The 18,012-nt window shown below is 39.9% G+C and overlaps 1 protein-coding gene and 1 long non-coding RNA gene across 3 annotated transcripts in view; one reads left to right on the top strand and one right to left on the bottom strand.

The window, feature by feature from the left end:
- Positions 1–18,012, top strand: part of LOC311516463 (1-acylglycerol-3-phosphate O-acyltransferase Pnpla3-like) — a 42,650-nt gene that overhangs the window by 14,320 nt on the left and 10,318 nt on the right. The window contains exons 4-8 of the mRNA XM_084620551.1: positions 3,763–3,972; positions 5,197–5,257; positions 10,630–10,845; positions 14,229–14,361; positions 17,891–18,007. Coding sequence (XP_084476677.1) covers positions 3,763–3,972; positions 5,197–5,257; positions 10,630–10,845; positions 14,229–14,361; positions 17,891–18,007 — 737 coding nt within the window. The remainder of the gene's footprint in view (positions 1–3,762; positions 3,973–5,196; positions 5,258–10,629; positions 10,846–14,228; positions 14,362–17,890; positions 18,008–18,012) is intronic.
- On the bottom strand, positions 14,831–17,954 carry LOC311516584. Of its 2 annotated transcripts, none has more exons than XR_014710452.1 (3): positions 17,827–17,954; positions 16,986–17,062; positions 14,831–15,842 (listed from the first exon to the last, which is right to left on the bottom strand). It is a non-coding gene; the product is annotated as an uncharacterized lncRNA (long non-coding RNA). The 2 variants fall into 2 exon arrangements; XR_014710453.1 differs by having other exon boundaries at positions 17,497–17,881.

Raw genomic sequence — 18,012 nt, 5'->3', positions numbered from 1 at the left:
GTTTAGTTATATATTATAGAGAGACCTTCTAAAAACGTTAAAATGTATTACTGGCACCGAAACCTTAAATTAGAGTGAATAAATGAAGACTTGGCACACCATTTCTGAAAGGTTGCCAACCCCTGGTCTACATCAAATCATTGCAAGGAGCCATTGCTTGGAATGGCTCAGGTTTTCTTGCAACACACATGCCACACTTATTCTCTGCTGCCCCTCCATTCCCCTCTTTTTTAGTAAAAAAGAGGGAAGTTTAAAGCCAAACAAGTTATTGCAACATTATAATTTAACACAAACAAGTCAAACATGCATGTGCATTGTGGGGAAAAAGTTAATCTTACTACCTTAATCTTTTTTGTGGTAAACCATAATGTTGCATCAGCTTAGTTGTTTTGCTTTCATCAGCCTATTTTTTTTTTTAGTAAAAATGGGGAAGAAGGAAGAGGGTAAAGTGTTTGAAGGAAAACTGAAGGCATTTCAAATAATGGTTCATTGCAGCATTTTGTTCTGATAGCCTTTATTGGGATATCTCTCACTTTTAAGAATGGCCTTGAAATATGTTGCCTTACAAACATTGTTCCTTGGGACTTGCTGAAAGATAACAACCATTAAAACATAGTCTCCCCTTCGTATTTAAGTAACATCAAAGAGCAGCAGTGTTCAAGTTGACTCAAAAGCTGCCTTATGCATGTTTCTAAAGCTTTTCTATATCCTTACCTCTTTAAGCTGGAGCAGAGTGTTATGAAATAGGACGTTGGACTGGATCCAAGGTTTAGGTGGATCCAGGCTAATCTGGCTGTTCAGTTCTCGTTGGTTGGACAATAATGTTATCTAAAAGGGCTTAGCTCAAACTACAAAAACATACAAGTGTTGATTCTCTGAATATCCTCCCTGTATAAGAAGGTGACTGCCTCCTTTTGACCTATTCTGCCCAATAAAGATTCTATTATTGAAGGCTCTTGCATTCTTGTTTGCAGGGAGATGGAAGTGAAAAATTAAATGTGTCTGTGTCAAGGTGGAAACTTTCTTGAGGACTCCAAATGTTTTGCTTGAGCAGTTGCGCTCTCAGAGCTTGGGGCGGCAAAAATCCTAGAGCCAGCCCTGGTCAGGAAGAGGAGATTTAGCTTGCTAATTTGTGGAGTCAGAGATTTTATAATTAAGGCCCCAATTCTGCAAACATGTATGCACATCCCCAAGTGTTTCCCAGTGAGGGGCTTGAGGCTGAAAGACTGTTGCTATTATAAGCCTCATTTAACACACAACCACCATACTGACAGGTTTCAGAGTAACAGCCGTGTTAGTCTGTATTCGCAAAAAGAAAAGGAGGACTTGTGGCACCTTAGAGACTAACCAATTTATTAGAGCATAAGCTTTCGTGAGCTACAGCTCACTTCCTCAGATGCATATCGTGGAAACTGCAGCAGGCTTTATATATACACAGAGAATATGAAACAATAGCCCCGCAACCTGAAGCACTCACCAACAACCACATACCACACAACAGAACCACTAACCCAGGAACTTATCCTTGCAACAAAGCCCGTTGCCAATTGTGCCCACATATCTATTCAGGGGACACCATCACAGGGCCTAATAACATCAGCCACACTATCAGAGGCTCGTTCACCTGCACATCCACCAATGTGATATATGCCATCATGTGCCAGCAATGCCCCTCTGCCATATACATTGGTCAAACTGGACAGTCTCTACGTAAAAGAATAAATGGACACAAATCAGATGTCAAGAATTATAACATTCATAAACCAGTCGGAGAACACTTCAATCTCTCTGGTCACGCAATCACAGACATGAAGGTCGCTATCTTAAAACAAAAAAACTTCAAATCCAGACTCCAGCGAGAAACTGCTGAATTGGAATTCATTTGCAAATTGGATACTATTAATTTAGGCTTAAATAGAGACTGGGAGTGGCTAAGTCATTATGCAAGGTAGCCTGTTTCCTCTTGTTTTTTCCTACCCCCCCCCCCAGATGTTCTGGTTTAACTTGGATTTAAACTTGAAGAATGGTCAGTTTGGATGAGCTATTACCAGCAGGAGAGTGAGTTTGTGTGTGTATGGGGGTGGGGGGGATGTGAGAAAACCTGGATTTGTGCAGGAAATAGCCCAACTTGATTGTCATGCACACTGTGTAAAGAGTTGTCACTTTGGATGGGCTATCACCAGCAGGAGAGTGAATTTGTGTGGGGGGGTGGAGGGTGAGAAAACCTGGATTTGTGCTGGAAATGGCCCACCTGATGATCACTTTAGATAAGCTATTACCAGCAGGACAGTGGGGTGGGAGGAGGTATTGTTTCATATTCTCTGTGTATATATAAAGCCTGCTGCAGTTTCCACGATATGCATCTGAGGAAGTGAGCTGTAGCTCACGAAAGCTTATGCTCTAATAAATTGGTTAGTCTCTAAGGTGCCACAAGTACTCCTTTTCTTTTAACCACCATACTGAAGTTCCTCTCTGCTTGAAACTTTATGAATGTGCTCTTTTGTGGGACAGTGATTGGTAATCAAGCAAGACCTCTTTCGGATATGAGAATTCTGGATAGAAGTGTAGAGACTTTTCACATCTTGAAAAGCTGGATTTTTCTGGTAACATCTTATCAAATATGGGATATTGTAGAAATTCCAAAACGATTTATTTTAAGAGTTCGTGCATAGGAGTCTTTTGAGAAGGCTTGTTGGTGAAATTTGTAGCCATTTGCCTTGAATAGTTTAACCTTGGAGCTGGGTGGTCTTTGTAATCTGGCTCAGAAGAATTTAGCAGCATCACGTACACCTGACATTCCAAACCAATAAACAGTATCTCGTAAACAAAAATTCTGAGAACATTTTTTAATATTGCAGAACTATTCTACAACATTAGTTATGTTTTCTAAAATTGTACCTGAAGAAATATGAAGTTTAAGGTTTTTACAGCAATGTTAGCTTGACTGTGTTTCATCCTTTTGTCAGTAATATTAAGCTCTAAGATTAGAAAACATTACATATGTGGAACATGTCTAAGTTAGAGGTGCAAGACAAAATACCAAAATATTTGTCAAAATACCAAAATTGGCAGTTGGACTTGGTGGGATCAGGTGTAGAACCTGAAACCACTTCTTAAACTCACATTTTTAAAATGGCTAGCTCTTAAGATAGTATAATTTTTTAAAGGTTTCTAGAGTGTTAAGGTTTACTTGCAATTTTTTCCTTTCTAGTTGTTTGTGGAGCTTTTTTATAATAGCCTGAAATAGTTTTTTCCAAAAGTCTAACATCTTTTATAGTTAGGAAAGCGGTTACTTTATTGCCAAGGAACTCAACTTTAGCTTCCAGTACTTAGAATTTTGTTTAAAGAGTTGATTTCATCTTGTGTTTTTCTTTTGTGGGAGAGCACTGTGGGTGATTCTGGGATTGTGTCCTGTTCTGGTGAAGCGGAGGAAGCTCCAACCTTGCCTGCTCTGTGCAGAGCAGAATTATGACACAAAGCATGAAGCAATTTCTTCTCTATTACTATACTTCAAGCATATTTATTAACAGTATTCTAGTTTGTCAGAGAATTAGGAAGTATGTTGGCTTTAAAACTGCAATAAGGAAGCATATTTTTATACAAAATCAAAAAAATTAGCCTCTGTGCATATGCAGAGACAAACTACTGATTTTAAGTTCTATTTTAAAATCTTAGATGCTATTTAACTAATACAGGGAGTTTGGTTGTGTAGAAATAGTTTGTCTGGCATTAAAAGCTCCCTTTTTTTATTATTCTTTTCAGCGTTATGTTGATGGTGGAATCAGTGACAACTTACCTCAGTATGAATCTAAGAATACCATCACGATTTCTCCTTTCTCTGGGGAGTGCGATATCTGCCCAAAGGGGAACTCTGCAAACTTCCATGAAATGAATGTTACTAATACCAGCATTCAGTTCAGCTTAGGGAACCTTTACCGTCTAACACAAGCACTCTTTCCACCAGAACCCAAGGTAATACATATCCTCTTACATGGTTCATAATTGAATGTTTTGCAACAAAAGGCCAAAATTGTTGCGGAAGCAGTTAGTGATAAGGATCTTAGTTTAACATCTAGCCAAATAAGCTTTTCTGATGGCTTCTGGTGTTGCTTCTTTTCTTTCATCACTTCCGTGAATACTTAATTTTTTTATGTTAGTTTTGCTTTTCAAGATGAAAATAAAATATTTTGCTCTTGGGTTCCTGTGTTTACATTTCTAACACTGCAAGTTACTCTGTATAAGCATTAGTGTACAAATGTAAAGTAGAGTGTGCAAGGTTATAACCTGTTCATACCCAGCCACCAACCAGCACAGGCTTTGAAACTGGTACTATTAAAGCTAAAGGTCTTCAAAAATCTGTTGATGCATGCATGATGCAGCCAGAACAGCTCAAAAGTGGTTATTGACCACCACAGAACTTGTCCTCTTTCTGAATGGGGACTGCTGAAGGTGTCTGGGGATGGGAGGTACTAGACAAAAAAGATGGTGTTTTAATAATCAAATACCTGATAACTTTGTATGCTTTAAAATCAATTTTTTTCTTGCTAGTTGCGAACAAACACTCTTGTAGGTGATCAGTTTATCTATATTCTGTTCTTAAACTTTTCTGCTTACATAGGCTTTAAACATTCTGTTTCTTTTTTTGTTTGTTTGTCTAGGACTTCGAAAATGTGCAATACTAGGTGGCCTGGTGGTTCAGCTGGTAACACCGGTTATCTGGGAGACCCAAGTTTGGGATTAATCATGAAATTCAGCCTCCCTGGGAGAATTGCAGAGTTGGCTCTCTTTAGTTTTCAGAAGTGGCAAGGGGAGGGAGTTGAGAGGGGTGATCTGTGTGTCTGATCAAAAAAGCTACTTAGGGAGACAGTAAGGAAAGAAGTTTTTTACAAGCTTAATATGTTTGTTTGATGCTCTGGTACAACTGGAAAAGCACTGTTATAAGTTTAGCAATATCTTGATCAATGGCATATGTTTGCAAGTTGAAAGATGTCTTCATCTAGGTATCGTCACAGCACATGTGAATTCATCGCTTCAAAACTTTTATTATAGTTTGACAATCTTAAAGTCATGGGAATTGTCTTCCTTATATGACTAGTTTTAAGTGAATACAGCAGCCATTCGCTCTGTAAACTGGTGGTTTTCACTTTGAATCTTTCTTCTGATGGCTGACTGACTTGCTGTACCCTGTGTTTGCAGGTACTAGGAGAAATCTGTGAACAAGGATATTCAGATGCACTTAGATTTTTGAAAGAAAATGGTATGTTAAATTTGTTTGTCATTATCAATACTTAATGTGACTCTCTACTTATTATTATTTTTTTTTGGCAGGTTAAAACAAAGCTCCTTTGAGACAAAGTGAAGGTGGTCATGAAAAGTTAACAAGAAGTTTAGTTCAGCCATTCAGTAGGCAATAATCTTTTAATAGTAATTTACTTGAGCAATTTTATTAAGTTAGTGAAATTGCTGTCCTCATGCTGTTGTGTGAGGTCCTACCTTAAGTCTGATTTCCTACAGTCTGATTCTCTACTGTCTTTCATACTTGTGCAAAGGAGAGGGGGGTGTAAAATGACACCAGTTAAGAGTGATAGACTGTTATACCCACTTTGCACAGATTTAAATGACTATTCAAAGACACAAATATTGTAGAAGTGGAGTAAAGGAATGGGTGTACTTTTGAGGAATATGAGAACGTGAAATTGGGAGGCTTTCATAATCAAGAGTCTGATTGTCTTGTAACTTCCCACTGAACTTCAGATCTGTCTGCAAAGTCAGAGAAATAGAGCCTATAGTCCTGTTCATGGAATAAAAAAGCTTATTGACTGTAGCATTCTTAAATCTATTTGTTGGGACTTAAATATTTGTCTCTCTCTTAGAAATGTAACCTGGAAAAGTTTTTTGGGTGCTAGATAAAATACTGGGGGTTATGGTTGAAGAGAAATAAGATACTTGAAAATGAGATTAGAAAATTTAAGATTTTCAGTGGCACTGGTATCCTAACATAGTCAAGAAGCCTCTGAAGTTGTATAATTAATGTATTTCTAAATGTAGAGGTTAAATGTTAACATACGTTGATACAAGCAACATGTTCAAAATATGACATTTTGTGTTCATAAAAAAGATGGAAAATCTAGATTCTGGTAGGAGAGTTCCAAGATAAGTGGTGAATGAATTGCTTCTGGTCTGTGATGCGTTTTGACAACATCATTTCTGTACTATGTCTGATATTTTAAATTGACATTGTTGCTCTTATAACTGTCATCTGTAGTGGCAAGTGATTGTCCCCTTCCTTATGTGAGGCCTTCTCTGCACTAGAAAAACAGATGTGCCAACCACTGTTTGGACACCGTTGCTTCCCTGTAACATACCGTGCATCCACAAACACAATAGGTCCCAACAGTGCATAGTCAGTCATGCTACCACTTGGCTTACACTTGCTCTGAGCAGTTGCAAATCACCACCACATCGTCTACCGGCATGTCAGTCTCTGTTGGTGCACTGTTGACATATATATCAAGAGATAGTACAGCAACTGCATTTGTGCAGTTGGCCCTCCCAGTGTATTCCCAGAACGCTTCCGCACACATGCAAAAATAGAAAAAATGTGGCATAGGATGCCTTGTATGGATGCATTGCACTATGGCAATTTGCATCAATATAGCTGTGTAGTATAGGCTTAGCCAAATACAGTCATTCCCTTACTGTAACTGCTTTGCTGTATGTAACAGTTCAAATTCCATGAAGAATTTTCTGCTTGTGAACTTGGTGTTGAAGTTAATTAGATCTTTAAGAAACAAACAAACAAAAGGTTGGTTAACAATGGTCTGATACCATTAACAATTGATCAAAATAACAGTAAGTATATATGGAAATCAGAAGCCTTCCCGTGAATTATTACAGTAACAAAATCCCCCACATCCTCCAAAAAAATCATTCCTCAATCATTATCTTCCTCCTGAAAGTCTGCCTATAGTTGAAATTACCGAATGTTATCAAAATTGGATACCTTTTAATAAACACTTCTCTATATATTTAGTTTCACTTCAGCCGAGAATTTTCACATATCTACATTATATACTGTTGCTTTTGGTTTTCCAGCAGTACCTGTAAGTGCAATATGCATTATATTGTCACCTAACTCAGTTCTGCAGCTCTTGTATGCAAATAGAAATACTGCATAAACAGTGGCTTACTTTTGCTGCTCTTTTAGAAATTGAGAACTCAAAGAACATTTTTGGATACTTAATTTTGCACTCAATAGCTAGCACTATTTTCAGAAAGAACTTTGCTAGACGTTTTGGCAGTAAGATATGGAAAATATGCATCTGTACCACCTTATGTTGGGCACAGTTTCTCAGGATAAACAGTTGGGCTCAGTCAATACTTGGATACACCTTGAAAGTGTTATAGATACAATAAGTAGCACTAGGTCCTTTGGGAGCTTGTGTCCCAAAATAGAGTGCAGTGGCATTGACTCTCAGATGAGATGTAAAATCAAAGTGCTGGGTCATTTAAAAAACTTATGGCACATTTTGCAAGCACAGACGGAAACAGGTGTGCAGCAGTCACCACTGATTTGGTTGACTTAATGTACCCCCCTCTACACACATGCACATCATTTGAAAGCTTATTATGTCTCCCTTAAAATGAGGTATGATGTGGACCTGACGTATACTGTGGTTTCTTTTTTGCATGCTCTTAACTGATGGATTCTTTCAGCTTGAGCTTCAAGCTGATGCCCTAGTTCAGCTTTGTCTGTCTTTCTCATTGTTCCATCAGCATGGGAGAGGGACAGAGGCACAGGTCCTATTGGGTGACACAGGTCCTATTGGGTGATCTAACCTTTGCCATTGAAATATCATCTCTGCATCTTGCTAAAGAAAGGGCTCTGTAGAAAACAATTTCTGTATTGATAGCTGCTGTGATTGTTCCTACCTTGCCAGACTTAAATTTGGTCTTCTTGGCCATCTCAACAAATGTTTTGATGCCAGATTTCTTGACTGGACTGAGGAAGCTACATGTCCCATTAGAATCAAGTGCACCTCTTACAAATCTCTCTATTTGTTCTTCACCAAGATCTGCTATTTTTGGTAGAGACTTTCACAACTGATATTACATGCAATCCAGTAAATATGTTGATGATCACCTGTTGATGAGATTTAGGGTCAGATGGGTTTGTCATATTGTTGATGACATGGTTGGTGAGAGTTGTAACATGGTCTTCATTCCTATTCATTGCAGAGGCAAGGACTTGTTTGCATACTTTGTCTTCACTGCTTCTTGTTAGCCCACTTCTTTCTCTCCTAGCTTTTGAATAGTCATAATATGAAACTGTATTGTCACCTCTAACATAAACACTGACCTGTGCATAAGTGTCATAGAATTAAAAAGCTAATGTCTAGAATATTTCGAAGGGTAATATTGCATGCATAGGCAATTATATATTAAAACCTTCTACTAGGCAGACTACTGCTACATTGTATAGAGAAACATTACATTAGGAATTCACATACATTTATAATCTAGCAACTATGCCAGCGATGGGCAAACTATGGCCTGCGGGCCACATCCGGCCCACGGGACCGTTCTGTCCGGCCCCTGAACTCCTGGCCCCTGCCCTGCTGTTCCCCCTCCCCTGCAGCCTAAGCTCACTGCACAGCTACAGAGCCTCGGACTGACCCAGAGCTCTGTGCTGCACAGTGTGTGGCTGGCTCCAGCCAGGCGGCATGGCTGCCTGTCCTGGTGCAGCCATGCCGCCAGCCACCAGTGCTCCAGGCAGTGCAGTAAGGGGCAGGGAACAGGGGGGGTTGGATAGAGGGCAAGAGAGTTTGGGGGGGTGGTCAGGGGCTGGGGGTGTGGATAGGGGTCGGGGTGGGGAACGGGGGTTGAATGGGGGCAGGAGTCCCGGGGGGCAGTCAGGAAGGAGAGGAGGGGTTGGATGGGGTGGCAGGAGGCAGTCAGGAGCAGGGGTTCTGGGGGCAGTCAGGGGACAGGGAACGTGGGGGTGGATGGGGGGGAGTCAGGAATGAGAGAAGGGGTTGGATGGGGTGGCAGGAGTCAGTCGGGTTGGGGGCTTCGGGGGCGGTCAGGGGACAGGGTAAGGGGTGGTTGGATGGGTTGGATGGGGGAGGCAGTCAGGAAGGAAGGGGGGTTGGATGGCACGGCGGGGGAGCCCGGGGGCAGTCAGCAAGAAGGGGTGGTTGGATGGGGCAGGGGTCCCGGAGGGGCCTTCGGGGACGAGAAGCAGGGGGGGTCGGATGGGGGCGCGGACTGGGCCATGCCTGGCTGTTTGGGGAGGCGGAGCCTCCCCTAACCAACCCTCCATATAATTTCAGAAACCCAGTGTGGCTCTCAGGCCAAAAAGTTTGCCCGCCGCTGCACTATACAGTACAAACAGTGGTCAGACAATTGATTTTCTACTGCTGCATAACTTTCAGTGAGAGACTGATCTGGTTAGCAAATTTTACTTAAATATAGAAAAGAGTTATCACTTGTGATACTTTGACAGTTAAGAATATGCGATGTAAAACCATTTCAGGTTCGGATATCCCGCAATGTTGTATTTGCCATTTTTGCACATGCTAAACTGCTCCATCGTTCCCGGGGGTGTGGGGGAACTTGCCCAGGCAAAACCAATAAATTCCTTTTAATACATTGTTTGGCAGCTTTGACCAGTGAACACTGCATTAAGGATTTGAACTTAACTGAAACAATAAAAACTATAGTCATAGTCATGTTGCAGTGTTTCTGGAATGCAAAAAATGGCATTTTCTCATTTTGGGTACTGTTGTTTCACCTTACCTGCAGGCTTATATTTGACAGCTCCACATCATGCCTCCATTTAAATGGATATAAAATAAACTTGCAAATGATTTATGATGTGGGTGTGTGTTGCATGGGTACATTAAACTCCAAAAATAAGGCCCTTTTTTGCAGAATTGCTACCTGCCTAAAATGGTCGCATGCCTTTGCCAGGTTATGACATCAGTGATTGACTATATATATTCCCTGTGTAGATTCAGTTGACAGCTTTCATTTTTTGTTCATTTCCTATCCTAAAATGATATCTGATCCTGCAAAGTGTCTAAGGGTCTCATGTGAGCAAGGATTTTCAAGATCAGGCCCATGCTTACAATTTTCTTTTAAAGTCCTGCATTTCACCTCTGGTAGATGAAGTGTTGCCTGTCTGTAAAGCAGTGATTATCAACCAGGGGTCTGAGGCCCCCTGGGGGGCCATGAACAGGTTTCAGGGTGGCCGCCAAAATAAACCAGAGAGTTAGTCACTTGGCCCCAGGGAAGAAAGCCAAAGCCTGAGCCCCACTGCCCGGGCTGAAGTTGAAGCCTGCACCCTGCTGCATGGGGATGAAACCAACTTAGCTTCGCGGAGCTCCCCGTGGCGCGGGGCCTCAGGCAATTGCCCTGCATGCTATTCCCTAACACTGGCCCTGGCTTTTAATCTACTGGATATGCAAAAAAACATTTTTTGTGGCACAGGTGGGCCATGGAGTTTTATAGCATGTTGGGTGTGGGGCTCAGAAAGAAAAAGGTTTAGAACACCTGTTGTAAAGGATTCTGGGATCTTTTGGATGACAGCTGTCATAAATGTAAGTTCTTACTTTCTTATTTTCCCAGATATTCTTAATGATTCAGTTTATGTCGACTTGTCCTTAAAGAAAAACCCTCAGGAACTCATAGAGGACACTGACTTTACAAACAAGAAAACTATTCCAGAGAGGAAGGGCACAGAGGAGATATTGAAGACAAAAATGCTTAGTAACCAGCTAAAGCTAAACACATGGCCATTGGATGAAAGAATTTTTGAGCATCTACCTCCTAGACTTCGTAAAGGTATAGGCTTGGGAATATCTTCCAATAAATTTGAATGCCAGTAATGTTTTTATAAATGACTTTAACTAGTTCTCATCTTGACAATATCTTCTGATAAGAGACGATACAAAACTATCTTGCATAAGATAACAATGTAAAATCTACCATAGTTTTTAATTGATTAAAGTAACCCAGAGCAGTTCTTTAAATACAATTATAAGGTATGATCATATAAGAAAAATAAAGCTGTATTTGGTTTCAGAAACTGGCAAGATGGAAGCTAGTTTCATAAGTCACTTAACTGTAGTTTATAGAGCATAACTGAGGTGTAGTGCCATAAACGGATTAGTTTTGTGAATATATTTATAATAACTAGGGCTGTCAAATGATTAAAAAAATTAATCGCACAATTAAACAATAATGAATACCATTTATTTAAATATTTTTGATGTTTTTGATCAAAAATATTTTTGATGTTTTCTACATTTTCAAATACATTGATTTCAATTACAACACAGAATATAAAGTGTGGTACAGTGCTCACTTTATATTTATTTGATAACAAATATTTGCACTGTAAAAAACAAAAGAAGTAGTATTTTTCAATTCATTTAGTGCAAGTACTGTAGTGCAATCTCTTTATCATGAAAGTTGAACTTACAAATGTAGAATTATGTACAAAAAAATTAAAAATGTAAAACTTCAGAGCCGACAAGTCCAATCAGTCCTACTTCTTGTTCAGCCAGTCGCTCAGACAAATAAGTTTGTTTACATTTGCAGGAGATAATGTTGCCTACTTCTTGTTTACAATGTCACCTGAAAGTGAGAACAGGTGTTCACATGGCACTGTTGTAGCCAGCGTCACAAGATATTTACGTACCAAATGCTCTAAAGATTCAGATGTTCCCTTCATACTTCAACAACCATTCCAGAGGACATGCATCCATGCTGATGACAGGTTCTGCTCAATAACCATCCAAAGGAGTGCGGACTGACACATGTTCATTTTCATCATATGAGTCAGATGCCACCAGCAGAAGGTTGATTTTCTTTTTTGGTGGTTCAGGTTCTGTAGCAACATTGGAGTGTTGCTCTTTTAAGGCTTCTGAAAGCATGCTCCACATCTCATCCCTTTCAAATTTTGGAAGGCACTTCAGATTCTTAAACCTTGGATCAAGTGCTGTAGCTATCTTGAGAAATCTCACATTGGTACCTTCTTTGCGTTTTGTCAAATCTGCAGTGAAAGTGTTCTTAAAACAAACAACATGTGCTGGGTCATCATCCAAGACTGCTGTAACATGAAATATATGGCAGAATGCAGTTAAAACAGAGCAGAAGACATACAGTTGTCCCCCAAAGAGTTCAGTCACAAATTTAATTAACACTTTTTGTATTTTAACGAGCGTCATCAACATGAAAGTATGTCCTCTGGAATGGTGGCCGAGGCATGAAGAGGCATACGAATGTTTAGCATATCTGGCAGATAAATATCTTGCAGTGCCAGCTACAAAAGTACAATGCGAACACGCCTGTTTTCACTTTCCAGGTAGGATGACCAGAGGTCCAGATTTTATAGGGACAGTCCCAATATTCATGGCTTTTTCTTATATAGGTGCCTATTACTGCCTACCCCCGTCCCGATTTTTCACATTTGCTATCTGGTCACCCTATTTCCAGGTGACATTGTAAATAATAAGCAGGCTGCATTATCTCCTGTAAATGCAAACAAACTTGTTTGTCTGAGTGATTGGCTGAACAAGAAGTAGGACTGAGTGGACTTGTAGGCTCTAAAATTTTAAATTGTTTTGTTTTAGAGTGCAGTTATGTAACAAAAAAAAGTCTACATTTGCCCTTTCACAATAAAAAGATTGCACTACACCACTTGCATGAGGTGAATTGAAAAATACTATTTCTTTTATCATTTTAGAGTGAAAATATTAGTAATCAAAAATAATATAAAGTGAGCACTGTACAGTTTGAATTTTGTGTTGTAATTGAAATCAATATATTTGAAAATGTAGAAAAACATCCAAAAATATTTAATAAATTTCAGTTGGTATTCTGTCGCTTAACAGTGCGATTAAAACTGCAATTAATCACAATTATTTTTTTTAAATTGTGATTAATTATTTTGAGTTAATCACGAGTTAACTGTGATTAATCGACAGCTCTAATAATAACCACGGTAACATGATTTGAACAATCCTATGTGAGAAATATTTCAAATACCTTACAAATTAAATCTTTAATCACTAATACTTTAATTATAATTCATTAACTAAAATTGGATAAGTAAGAACTTGAAGTCATCATCAAAACTAATGACCTAAATGACTTTTCTAATGACTAAATAAAACCCTGATGTTTCAGAGAACAAAACTTAACAGGTATGTACACTAAACATTTCTGGGTTCTCCAGCAGGAGAGTGGGGTGAGGGGAGGTATTGTTTCATGCTTTGTGTGTATAAAAATATCTTCTACACTTTCCACAGTATGCAGCTGAGGAAGTGAGCTGTAGCTCACGAAAGCTTATGCTCAAATAAATTGGTTAGTCTCTAAGGTGCCACAAGTACTCCTTTTCATTTCTGGGTTAATGTCCCTAAATTTACCTTAGGTTAGCTAGGTGTCTATGGACCATTACCAGCAATTCAAAGCCTGAAATATGTGACTTGTGATTTAGGAAAACAAGTAAATTACATAAAGAAACAGAAAAATTGTGAAAGCAGAGTTGTTTGATAGACAGAACACAAAACTGGAATTTGGGAAAACCTGGGTGCTATTGCCAGCTCTATTCTGGACGTTAGGTGACTTGTCCATGTTCCCACACCAAATGTGCTTGATTTTAATCGGTCAGTAAAATAGGGATGCTGACATTTATCCATCTTTGTAATGTAGTCTGAGGTCTATAGCTTAAAAGCAAATAGAAGGGCTAAGTACTATTATAACTTTCCTCTGTAGTGTGATGCGTTTTAAATAGAAAAAGCTTGTTTTAGCACTAATATTTTGTGACATAGGGCTTGTCTAAATGAACATGTTAGTTCACAGTAAGCTAGGGTATAAATGCATTCCGCATTAGTGTGCCACCCGCTAAATATGTTGCCATGCACTATAAGTTCCCTAAAACAGGAGTTGATCAAAGCACATTAGAAAACTTTTAGTGTGTGTCAGCAAGGTCTATATAGACACTTATTGCACAGCATGCAAGTGCGGGGTAGATTTACATCCTAGCTTGCCACAAACTAAGTATTCATTTAGTTAATGTTGCTTGTCAATTGTGCTTCAATATTAATCACCCTTATAGAATACTAAAAGACATCACCACACCTAGAATAACTTGTTTGAACAGTAAATTTAAAAACAAAAATGTATTCTAAAGGCTGTTTTAAAAAATCCTTATTTTCCAGCATTACAAGAAGCTTGTAAAGAGAAGAGTGGGTTTTATGCACAGCTCTCTAAACTCTTACCAATGCGAGTGATGTCTTATCTGATACTGCCGTATACACTGCCAGTGGAGTCTGCCTATTCTGTTGCTTTAAGGTGCGGTTCTATTTAAGAACTACTATAGAACTCATACTTCTGGCTCATTAAGACTTCTTTTATTCTTTTTCATTAATTATTTGTATAGTCATGACTAACAAGCTAGCAGTCTATTAAGTGTTCTGAAATGCACTGAAGACTCGACTTTGAGTTCTAGAACTGTCTCTAGCACGTGTGTAAATTGTAGCTTATTGCTACATATTGCTTCCCGTCCCCATATTGGTTCATCTTACAGATGTTTTCTGTGCACAACTAACAGCATTTAATAAAAACTTGCTAACAGAAAGATGGATAGAAAAATGGAGAAAAGGGGAGATTTCTAGAATTCCATATGTATTTAGTCTTTTTAATGTATGAAGTATCTTTTAATTGACTGATTAAAAATAATTCTAATATCTAAGCAACATCTAAAAAAAGAGAGTTCTATATTTAGACTGTTTGAAAAATTAAGGATTTATTTTGCCCTTAAGTGTCTCTTCAACAAGGGAGAAACTGATTATACACAAAATAGGTCAGAAAGGGTCATGTTTCTTTGTTTGTTTTGTTCATTTGCTAACTTTTTTCAGTTATAGTAATCAGCTATAGCAGCTACAATGCCTTCAGACAGATTCCCTTTTAATGTGCTACCCGTAGCAAAATATAACAATTTCATTTACACTGCTTTGTTCTCTGGTGATAATTAACCTTTATACATTGTCACTTATGTTGTAATCACTTAAAAACCACATCAAAAATCTTTATAGTAATGCAGTCGGAGTTGCACTAAGGGTTTGTTTACATGGTGCATGCCAGCTGGGGTGTAAATTCTAGTGGGCACACTAGCATGTCATGCACTAAAAGTTTTCGAGTGCAAGTGGGCATAGTCCTGTTTCAAAAAGTATTATGTCAGTGCTCACTAGGGAGCTTTCAGTGTGTACCAGTAGGGTCCTCACTGACAGTTATTGTGCAACACACTGGTGCACATTAGAATTTACACCCTGATCGGTGCATACTGTGTGGGCAAGCCCTTACATCTCATACAAACTTATTTATTGGGGTAGAATTCTGCCCGTGGAGTCAAAACACGTTCTACAACCCATAGCTTGTGTACCTCTGACATAAGACAAAGAAATGAAGTTTTCCTGAGGTCCTAAACTGTGTACTAGGATGGAGGGCATCCCAGTGCATAAACAGCAGAATCTCATCACAATAACTCTCTACAGAAAATACTGGAAGGGATTAGGAAGGAAATATACAGCTAAAAGTTCTTCTTTGAGTAATGGTCCCTATATGTATGCCACACATGGGTACGCATGCACGCCATGTGCCTGAGTCTGGAAATTCTTCAAAGCAGTCTCCATTGGCCCGCACATGCACAGTAGCTTTCCTAGTGCTCCTGGCTCAGGTTACAGGAGGCAGTGCGAATAGATGCTTCCCCAGGTCCTTCTTACTGCTGCATAGCCTGAGCCAGAATTGTGTCCTCCCTCATGTTGTTGCATTACCTATAAAGAAAATATTTATAAATAGTTATATTCTTAGATTAATAGTTAGTAGTTAAAAAGTTTATAGTGTAGTTTGTTTCCCTGGTTGGGGAACCCCTTCCCAGCACCGGGACCATATCAAGAAATGCATCCCCTACCCTCGATCCTTCTCTATCAGTGATGAACATCAATGCTGACTATACTGTCTAGGTGAGGCATGTGTCTCTGCAAAGTGTAGCATCTGTCACTCCTTCCCACTCAGAACTCAAGAAGCCCAGGAGTTTTGCCTATGGAAGTACCGAATGGAGAAGGCTATGAAACTGCTTTGTGACCCGGGGCAGGGAGATCCCTCTGTACATCAGTCTCCGCTGCCTACCTGTGCCCCTCAAAGTACATGCCTTGCAGCAGAGCCTTCAACATGTAAGCCCAAGAACTCCTCTTTCAGGGCTCCCTGTAAGTAAAGGGCACTGTTATGACAAGGACAGATCACCATTTAGGATCGTCCATAAGAAACATGTTTTTTCCCTGAGCTGGTCCAGATCATATCGTGAATGGTACCTAAGGAGCCGGCTCCAACAAATGAAAACTGACTGAACAGAATGCAATCTAAGACTTCTACATTAGGGGTCTGCGGACCACAGGTTGAATTTCCAGAGGGGTCTGCATCTCCATTCAAAAATGGTTAGGGGTCCACAAATGAAAAAAGGTAGTATAGAGCAGTAGTTTTCATTCTCCTGTCCCTGCAGACTTCAGATCTCTCTATTTGTTTGCTATGAGTACACCTAACTGCGATTAGTGCCTTTCTTCCTCTGGTGGAAGGATACTCTTCTTTACTCACCCAACTACAGTACAATTCATGAAAGGCCTGATCAGGACCTTCCCAGCAGTGCTTAAACCTAGCCCTCAATGGGAGCTTAACCTTGTCCTGTCCAGACTATGTAATCTGCCTTTTGAATTCATGGCAACTTGTACCATGGCCCACTTGTCCAGGAAAGTGGTACCTTTAGTAGCTCTTATCTCAGCTAGGAGGGTCAGGGAGCTCAGAGCCATCATGGTTGACTCTCCGTATATAGTGTTTCACAAAGAAAAGGTTTCTCTTTGATTATACCCCAAGTTTCTCCCTGAGATTGTTTCTGAGTTCCACATCTATGAAATGATAGTTACCTGTATTGTTCCTGAAATCCCACGCTTCCTCTGAAGACAAGAGATTCCTTGATGTCCGGCCTGCCCTGGCATTTTACCTGCAAAGAACCAAACCATTTAGGAAATCACCGACACTCTTTATCACCATACCAGAGAAGTCGCATGGGCAAGCCATATCCTCCCAGAAGATTTTGAAATAGGTCTCAGGATATATTTTAGAATGCTTCAAGGTAGCAAACATTCCTCCCCCTAGAGGTGTCACACCTCACTCCACGCAAGTAGAGGCTGCCTCCATGGCATCCCTATCATATGTTCCACTGCAGGACATCTGCAGAGCAGGCACCTGCGGTTTGATCCACATGTTCACTATGCATTATGCCCTAGTTCGTGCTTTGGCTGCAGATGCAGCGGTAGGATTGGGAGTATTACATGCATCTTTGCTACCAGTTTCCTTGCACCCACCTCCATGCTGAACACTGCTTTCCAATCACCCACATGTGGAATACACATAGGGGGCATCACAGTTACTTACTATAACTCGAGGCTTCTTCAAGATGAGGGATCCCTATCTGCATTCCTTCATCCCCTGGCTTCAGATCCTGTTGGATTTGTGGTTAGAAAAGGAAGTGGAAAGGTGTTGACCCCCGCTGCCTCTTAATATCCTTGGCTGGGAGCACTAGGAGAGCTACTGTGCACATGCGGGTCAATGGACACTGCTTTGAAGAATTCCCAGACTCAGGCACATGGCACACAGGTGGAATACAGATAGGGACCACACATCTCTAAGAGTCTCTAGTTACAGTAAGTAACCTCCACATTAGCAGGGTGTGTGTGCGTATGGGTGAAAGTTTGCATTCCAGACCTTTTATGGAACTTTCAACATATATTCAGGTTTGCTGAAACACTTTATTTTTTGATGACTGCAGGTTAGTAGACTGGTTTCCCGATATCCCTGATGATTTTCAATGGATGCAGGGACAACTACGTCGGATTGTCAGTACAGTTTATTCTCTGGCAAGAAATAAGCTACTCAGTACATCCAGGTAAA

This window comes from Lepidochelys olivacea (genome assembly GCF_965140295.1).
Source record: "Lepidochelys olivacea isolate rLepOli2 genome assembly, chromosome: 1".
In the NCBI taxonomy this organism is placed as follows: domain Eukaryota; kingdom Metazoa; phylum Chordata; order Testudines; family Cheloniidae; genus Lepidochelys; species Lepidochelys olivacea.
This window is presented reverse-complemented; position numbering and strand designations above follow the sequence as displayed.